This window comes from Rhincodon typus, chromosome 1 (genome assembly GCF_021869965.1).
Source record: "Rhincodon typus isolate 14 chromosome 1, sRhiTyp1.1, whole genome shotgun sequence".
Lineage (NCBI taxonomy): Eukaryota > Metazoa > Chordata > Chondrichthyes > Orectolobiformes > Rhincodontidae > Rhincodon > Rhincodon typus.
The window spans coordinates 106,415,072-106,424,718 of NC_063332.1; the positions used below are offsets into that span (position 1 = coordinate 106,415,072).

Here is a 9,647-nt window from a genome sequence, read left to right on the forward strand (position 1 = left end):
GCAAGTCCTTCTGCCATCTCCCACATCCTCAACACTACTTGTCCCACCACAAATCTTTGTGTTACCTGCAAACTTAGCAACAATGCCCTCAGTTTCGGATTGTTAACGTATAACATGAATAATTGTGGTCCCAACACTGACTCCCAGCAGATCTCCATTAGTTACCAAATACCATCCTGAAAAAGACCCCTTTATCCCCACTCTCTACCTTTGGCCAGTCAGCCAAATCTGTATACATGCCAGTATGTTGCCCTTAACACCATAAGCTCTTGTCTTATTTATCAACCTCCTGTTTATACAGGAGGTTTATACAGGCTTGTCAAAGGCTTTCTGGAAATCCAAATAAATTACATCTACTGGCTTTCCTTTGCCTAACTTGCATGTTATTTCCTCAAGAATTCTAACAGATTTGTCAGGTCCCTTTGATCTCCCTTTGATGAAGCCATGCTGATTCAGCTCTATTTTACCATGCACTTCCAAGTACTCCGCAATCTCATCCTTATTAATGGACTCTAAAATTTTACCAAATACCAAGATCAGGCTAATCAATCTATAACTTCCTATCATCTGCCTCCCCCATTCTTAAATGGAGGTGGTACATTAGCCATTTTCCAGTCAGCTGGGAACCCCCCTGACTCCATTGATTCCTGAAAGATTATTACTAATACCTCCACAATCTCCTCAGCTATCTCCTTCAGAACTCTGGTATATAGTCCACCTAGTCTGAGTTATTTATCCACCTTCAGACCTTTCAACTTCCCTAGCACCTTCTTCTTAGTGATGGCTGTTACACTCACCTCTACCCTCTGACTCTGTTGAAGCTCTGGTATGCTGCTGGTGTTTTCCACTGTAAAGACTGATTTCTTTGTTCCAAATTACTACTTCTCCAGTCTCATTGTCCCGAGGTCCAATGCCCTCTCTCGCATCTCTCAACTTTTATATATCTAAAAACTTTTGAAATCTTCTTTTATTTTAGTAGCTAGCTTACCCTCACATTTCATCTTATCCCCTCTTATAGCTTGTTGAGTTGTCCTCTGTTAGTTTGTAAAGGCTTCCCAATCCTCTGGCTTCCCACTAATCTTCACCACATTATATAAAGTCATAGAGTCATACAGCATGGAAACCGACCCTTCAGTCCAACCAGTCCCTGCTGAATATAATCCCAAACTAACTAGTCCCATTTGCCTGCTCCTGGCCCATATCCCTCCAAACCTTTTTCCATTCATGTACTTATCCAAAGGTTTTTTAATTGTTGAAATTGTACCCACATCCACCACTTCCTCAGGAAGTTTATTTGACATGCAAACCACCCTCTGTGATAAAAATTTATCCCTCATGTCTTTTTTAAATCTTTTTCCTATCATCTTAAAAATGAATCCCCTAGTCTTGAAATCCCCCATCCTAGGGAAAAGACAAATACATCGATATTTTATAAACTTCTATAAAGTTGCCTCTCAACCTCCTAAGCTCCAGTGAAAAAAGTCCCAGCCTATCCAACCTTTCTTTATAACGCATACCTTCCATGTTTGGCAACATCCTGGTAAATTTCTTCAGCTTACTAATATCTTTCCTATAACTGGTCAACCAGAACTGGACACAGTATTCCAGAAGAGGCTTCACCAATGTCCTGTACAATCTCAACATGACTTCCCAACTCCTTAACTCAAAGGACTGAGCAACGAAGGCACACTTGTCAAACACCTTTTTAACCACCATATGTGAAGCAAACTTCAAAAATTTATGTACCTACACCCCTACATCCCTCTGTTCTGCAACACTGCCCAATGTCCTACCACTAATTGTATAAGCCCTACCCTTGTTTGTTTTACCAAAATGCAATACCTCACAGTTATCCAGATTGAACTCCATCTGCCATTTATCAGCCCATTTACCCATTTGATCAAGATCCCTTTGTAATTTTAGAAAACCTTCTTCACTGTCTACTATGCCACCAATTTTGGTGTCGTCCACAAACTTACTAACTATGCCTTCCATATTCTCATCCAAATCATTTATATAAATGACAAGCAAAAAAGGACCCGGAACCGATCCCTGTGGTGATAGCCCTCGAGTCTGTAAAGGAACCCTCCACCACCACTCTCTGTCTCCTACCGTTAAGCCAATTATGTATCCAATTGGCAAGCTCACCCTGAATCCCATGTGACCTAACTTTACTAATTAGTCTACCATTTGGAACCTTGTTGAAAGCTTTACTAAAGTTCAAGTAAACAACGCTCACTGCTCTGCCCTCATCAATCTTTTTGGTAACCTCCTCAAAAATCTCAATCAAGTTTGTGAATCATGATTTTCCACACACAAAACCACACTGACTATCCCTAATAAATTTTTGCCTCTCTAAATGTCTATGCTTTTTCTTTTGTTTTTATGCTGCCCGTGACTACCTTTGTCAGCTATTGTTGCCTCATCCTCCTTTAGTATGTTTTTTCTTTCTTGGGATGAATTTCTGCTGTGCCTCCCGAATTACCCCTAGAAACTCTTGCCTTTGGTGCTCCGCTGTCCTTCTTGCTAGGCTTTCCTTACAATCAACTCTGGCCAGCTCCTTCCTCATATCATTGCTGTTATTTTTACTCAACTGTAATATCATCACATCTAATTTCAGCCTCTCCTGTCAAACTGCAGGGTGAATTCTATTGTTTGGTCACTGCCCCCTAGGGGTTCATTCACCTGAAGCTCCGTAATCAAGTCTGCCCCATTGCACGTCACTAAATCCAGAATCGCCTGTTCCCTAGTGCGCTCTACCACAAGCTGCTTCAAAAACTATCTCAGAGACATACCATGAATTCCTTTTCTTGGGATCTGCTACCATCATGATTTTCCCAGTCCACCTGCATATTGAAGTACCCCATGAGTGTGGTAATAGTGCTTTTCTTATATGCCTGATTTATTTTCTTTGCCGCAACCTGACAATTGCTGGGAGACCTGTACATAAGTCCCATCAGGGTCTTTTTTCCATGTCTCTGTGATACCCACAACATTGCACCCATCAATTTCAATCTGTGCTGCAATCTCATTCAACTTGTTTTGGAAACTGCATGCATTTAAGTACAATACCCTCAGTCCTGCATTGACTGCGCCTCATCTCATAGTTGTCCCCTCATCTGCTGTGCCTAAAGTTAGATTCCTGAGCCTTTTCATATTGTCTAGCCAGAGACTGGATAGGTTAGGATTCACTGCAATTTAGAAGAATTGGGGGTGTTGAAGGGGAAAGAGTGTATAAGTGTAGATTCCTTATAGAAGTATAGTTTTCTCATATATCTGTAGTAAGGGACAAATATATAAGTAAGGGTTAAAAGTAAGGATTGAAAGAGCACTTGCTTGCTGTTGCAGAGACAGGCAGCTAGTGTGAAGACAGTCCCCAAGAGAACAGGCCACGGGATTTCCAGTCGGGAAACAAACTAGTCTGCAGATTTTAGTGGCAAGGGATCAGGGCTAGACACAATGAGTAACTGCATGTTTATTTTTGATAAAGCTTTCAGTGGACAATAGCCCCAGTGTGATAGTGTAGGAGCTGTATACCACTGATAGTAAACTGTATGTTGTTGTTAGATTTACTGGTCATGCTAGATGTGGATAGTAATTAATATAGTTTCTGGGTTGCACAACCTGTTTGTGTAACCGTATAAAAGAAATACTTTCTTACCATTGTATCTGGAGAGAGTTCAAACTCCTGAGTGAGTCTTGGACCCCTCCCCTGGAATCTACACCGGTGTTTTGCTTGAATAAATTTCTTAAGCGCTGCTTTACTTTGCTGTCTCTGAGCCTCTAACTGCCTTTACAGAGGTCACTCTTACAGGTGTCTCAAAGTAACCTATGATATTCTAACAGGGCCGGGCAAGGTAAATGCAGGGAAGTTTTCCTGATGACCACAGAGTCCAGAATCAGGGATCACAACTAAAGATATGGGGTAGGCCATGTAGGCCTGAGATGACTAGGAAATTTCTTCATCCAGAGAGTGGTGAACCTGTGAAATTCTCTGCCATGGAAAGCAATTGAGACCAAAACATTGAATGTTTTCGCAAAGGAATCACGTATCGTTTTTAGGGTTAAAGGGATCAAAGCGTATGAGGAAAGGAATCAGGGATTTTAGATGCAAGCAATGATTAGAGAAATTGTGTTTATTCTCCTTGGAGCAGAGAAGATTGAGAGGTGACCTTACTGAGGTATTCAAAATTATGAACAATTTTAACAGGGTAAAGAAGGATATTCTGTTTCCATTTGTTAGTGTGTCAGTGACTAGAGATCACAATTTCAAGATTGTCAGCCTGAGAGCTAGGAATGAGATGAAGAGAAATCTCTTTCCTCAAAGACTTGTTAGGATTTGGAATGCCCTGCCTGGAAGAGTAGAGGAGGCGGATTACATAGGAGGTTTCAAAAGAGAGCTGAAATTGATGAATTTAGAGGCCTTCTGAAATAGGGCTGCAAAATGGGACTAATTGGGTAACTGATTTGGGAGCTGGAATAGACATGATGGGCTGATTTGCCTCCTTCTGTGCTGTAAGATTCTATGATTCTATGAAAGTAGTTGGATGATCAGCCAATATCATAATATTGAGTGGTGCAGCAGGCTTAAAGGGCTGAATGGCCTGCTCTTGCTCCTATTTCCTATGTCATTATGTTTCTATCTGCTGCTCTACCTGGGCCAAATTAAAGCCATTAATGGTTATATCTTGCCAGGTGGACCATTTCAGTGACTTTTGAAAAAGTAGATGGATCATGACCTTTAGGAATAGACGCACACAGCACAAGTACAGGTTTTTTCCAAATCTTTGTAAATCATCAGTTAGATTTCAGCTGGAATATTGTGTCCAATTCTTGGCAGTGCACCTTAGGGCAGATGTCAAAGCCTTGGACAGAGTATGGAGAATATTTAGAATAGCACTATGAATGAGGGATTTCAGTTACAGAGAGATACTGGGGAAGTTGGGGTTGCACAAGGTCCATGGAAATTAAATACAACCTTTCACAATTATGAATTTTGGCAATAGAATACATATGGAGGAACTGCTTCAATGAGAGAAGTTTGGGTTGGCATAACCAATAGACATTCACATAAGGACAAGGGAGCAACATAAGCAGATTTTAAGTTTAATGCAGTGATTCTTTATGATTTGGAATGAATTGCCTGCATGGGAAGCAGACTTATTAGTAATTTGCAAAGGGAATTAGATTTATACTTTGACAGGAGCAAATGTAAGGGTTTGGGGAAAGGGAGGATTGGAACGCTCTTTCAAAGAAGGTGAAGGTGATGGCCTTGTGGTATTATTGCTGGAATGTTAATCCAGAGACCCAGATAATGTTCTAGGGACCCAGGTTCAAATCCCACCATGGCAGATGCTGGAATTTGAATTCAATAAATATCTGGAATTAAGAGTCTAATGATGACTGTGTCGATTGTTGATTATTGGTTCACTGATGTCCTTTAGGGAAGGAAACTGTCATCCTTACCTGGTCTGGCCTACATGTGACTCCAGACTCACAGCAATGTGGTTGACTCTTAACTGCTTTCTGGGCAATAAATGCTGCCTAGCCAGTGACACCTCATCCTGTGAATGAATAAAGGAAAGAGCTATCAGTGATATGATGGGCCAAATAGCCTCCTTGTATGTTATAATTGGATTCAGAAATATAGGATGATTTATAATTGGGAGCTATTACTACACAGGTACACCATACGAAAACCAGGGGTAGGCACACTTCATCTGTCTTCCTCACATTTGGAGTTATTGCGATATAAAAAAGTGAAGAAAAGTTAATAAAATGATAATAGTTAACAAGTACGTATTCAACTGTGCCCACCTACTTCAAGCTTCAGGATTATTTTCTGGCTGAAATTCCTAACACGGAATGTTACGTAACCGTTTTGGAATCACTTCCCTGAGAATTAAATGATTTTAAACAATCTGTACTGCTTCCATATGTTGTAAACATAAAAAAATTATTAAAACGTAATTCGATAAATTTATGAATTTTGTTTTTGATAAACAAATTTTGACATGTAAATTATCTCCAGATAATTGGAACATGGTCCAACAATTTACTTCAGTAATTCAAATACTATTGCAAATCCAATATCTGGCCCTTATAAAAACAAAGGCAAAGTTTACTGAACATGATGTTCGTTCTCCAATCCAAATTTAAAAAAGTTGTGTACTGATGCCAGCTGCTTCCCTTCACCTTGATTGTTCGTACTCATTGAAATCTACCTCACCACTGGCCTCCGTATTCTCCCAGCTAGCCTCTAATTCCTTCACCACAGCCTTCACTAATCTGACGGGCTGCGTGGCCATACCACATTTCCTGTTCATTGCCTGGCAGCTTGTGTCACACTAGTACAATTGCAATGATTAATGGGGTTGAACACTGGAATAAATGCAAAGTTTTATCGAATTGTTATGTTTTGGGACTGGGTCTTCATGTCACGGTGAAACAGAGGAATAAAGGGGGACGTGTGACCTGTACTGAATTCTACTGGCAACAAGCCTGGGTGGTTTCATTTTTAAAGATCTAAAGTGTTAACCAGGTTATTCTACTGAGAAGATAGCGCAAGATGCTCATGCCTGTGAACAATGACCAATCTTTGTTGATTGTTGATCGACTGTTCGTCTTCAGAACTCCAGAAGGTCTTGGGAATATCAGGTTTTATGAATGGTTGTGCTTTAAACTTTAAATTTGGTTTTTAGATGGAATGAAGTTGAGAATTTAATGGATAACCTAATTAGCATTTATACCTTAAAACAAGGCCTTTGTGATACACATTAACATCAGATCTGAAGCCCAGATCATGGTATACAAAACTGTGGTGGTTCCTGCCCTTCTATTTGCCTCTGAGACATGGACTGTCCACAGCAGACACTTCAAGGCAGTGGAGCGGTATCAAGTGGACAGAGGAAGTCCTTCAGGAAAACCGTCAAGGCCTCACTGGCAAATTGTGGCATTCCCACAGATACCTGGGAATCACTGGCCCAAGGCTGTCCAAAGTGGAGGAGAAGGGACAGCATTCAGGAAGGCATTGACCACCTCGAGATTTGCAATCAAGAAAAAGTGGAAGCCAAGCAATAACAGTGAAAGGAGCGCACTGCCATACCAATGCCCCACCCACCCCTCCCTGCAACTACCTTCTGCCCCAAGTGTAACAGAGCCTGCGGTAGCCACTTCAGTCTGTACAGCTACCTATGGACTCAACCTGAGAGTGGAAGAGTCATCATCATCTGGGAGGGACTGTCAATGATGACGACCATAGTTGTGGTCTTTGCAAGACAATAGTCCATAGGAAACCTTTGTAGGATTGGCTTAGGGGTGTTTTTTCAAATTATCATTTAACATCTTAAACAGAGTTGGTCTTCATGAAACTGAGACAGAGCGAGCTGGTTGATGGAGGCAGCAATTCTCTATCGGTTACTATGCAAAAATTTGAGTGAGATCTCACACTGAATTGAAGAGTCTGAATTTGTGAAGATTTAAATAGGACTGGAAGATTCACATACATTTACATAAGAGAGGGGAATTTTCAAGCCCTAACTTCAAAAGCCAGTTCAGGGATTAAAGTTATCCAACTTGGAAAGGAAATGAAGGGATCAAATTGTTGGCAGCTTCAAATCACTTTGAATTGGTTCTAGAGACTATGACCTGATTCTCCTGCAAGGGTTGGCAACATGACCTCTGACTACTTGACACCTGATCATCTGATGTTTACCTGATCATGCTGTTTGATATGATATGTGGAAATATTACCATATTTATCTTACTGTTGCTAGGGCCCTGAATTGTAGTGCTCTTCAGAGGGAAGAAGAAATGGTAATACTTAGAAATGAATACACTGGTCACACTGGAACACTATTTTGAGACATACAAAACAATTTGGATCAGTATATATCATTTTCAAGTTTTACTAGTTTTTGCTCATTTTGCACCAGCCAACAGTTGAGTGAGGAGTACCAAGAATCAGGACGCCAACTGCAATCAGATTGAGAGAGGAAACTGAAGATGGAGAAGATGGGAAAAGAAGATGGGGAATTTGAAGTGTGGAAATCACAAGTTGTGTTCCATCAATCATTAATAGCTACTCATTCAGAGAGCAGGGGAAATGGTAGTAAATACCATATAATTTTTAATTATAGTTGCAATGCACAATCTCCATATGTAAGTTGTAATGACCTAATGATCTACTGATATCCTAAAACTACACACAAAATCCCTTAATTCTGCACGTTCTCCAAGCTGTTCTCAGGTTCTTTTCAGCTCAGTAGTGTATTACCTGCTCCTTTCATGGTTCTTGCTGCTCTCTGCTCTGCAGAAAATATTGATCTATGGGCATCCATTTTCCAATTTCTGTCTCTGCTTCCTCCCACCTCCAATCCCATTCTCTTCCACTTCCCATGAAATCTCAACATTGAGTATGCCTTTCTCCCCATGTTGCAGTCTCCCATTCTTTCCAAAACCAACGGGACCAGTTCGCAAAGCACATCAAATCCATTAAAAAATACTGCTGTTCATGAACGATGAAAGTATGCAGTGCCTTTTCCCCTTGCATCTGTGGCATTACACTCAGAAACTGTAAATTTAAATTGAAACCCTAGCAACTAACACTTCAAATAGGAATTGCTACATGGAGGGAAGTGAGGGGAAGGTATGAAAATATTTAACTGGGTGTAGAGTATTTTGAGATGTCCAGTTGTGCATGAAAGGTGCCATGTAAATGCAATTCTTTCTGTCTTTAAATCACTTCTGCATGAAGTTGGCAGATAAATCATCACTTTTGAGATACACCTATTGAAACTGTGATGGCTTTGACCTCCAATCTGTGCTTTCATAAAAATAGGAACACCCAAATTTCTACCTGGTGGTACTGCACTTTAAGAGTCAGATGAATGTGTCTGTAACTTCATCAGAAACTGTGGGGAAACTGTCAGATTTAGGGTTTTTTTTAGGTTCTGTCAGATCCTTTTGGAGTAAATTAAGAAATTGAGTATATGAATAGAGTTCCAAAAAACATTCAGCATTGCTGAATTAGATAAGATATGCAAAAACTTTTTAAAATTTATATTTAAAAATAGGTGATGGGTATGAGACAGCTAAGAAAGAAAATGGAAGAAAATATATAATCAACTCACAGAACATGTGCTTACAGGATGAAATGTTAAAATAAATGAAATATAAAAGTTCCAGTTAACTAGTAACTTCAAAATGTTATTTTTGTTTCTGAACCAGGTAGTTCATTAGTCACTCTGATCATTCCAATATCAATTGGAACTTTTATAGCAAGGAAGTGGCCAAGGCAATCAAAACTCCTTCTGAAGGTAAGTTAATATTTTTTCTTCTGACTGTATGGGCACCCTTTCCACAGAAATATGGAACTGTCACTATTCGTTGTATATTTATTGTATCAATTCTTACACCAAAGATATGCAAAACTAAACACAAAATGAGACACGTTACTGTTTGAATTAACACTGTCAGTTTATCCAATTCTTTAAATAGTCATACTTCTGTACTGCATTCATTGAAAAGTGTTTTTAAGTGATAGCTTTTACTGGACCATAGCACTGCAGTCTCATTGAAGAGGAACAACTGGTGATGGCTTACGCACGCCTCAGGTGAGAGAAGCTTAAGAAGGAGAGTCCTTCATA

At 40.0% G+C, this 9,647-nt stretch overlaps 1 protein-coding gene across 1 annotated transcript in view; it reads left to right on the forward strand.

The window, feature by feature from the left end:
* The window catches only part of LOC109917513 (solute carrier family 10 member 6-like), a 78,809-nt gene that overhangs the window by 20,762 nt on the left and 48,400 nt on the right, over positions 1–9,647 (forward strand). The window contains exon 3 of the mRNA XM_048604290.1: positions 9,229–9,317. Within this exon, the coding sequence (XP_048460247.1) occupies positions 9,229–9,317 (89 nt within the window). The remainder of the gene's footprint in view (positions 1–9,228; positions 9,318–9,647) is intronic.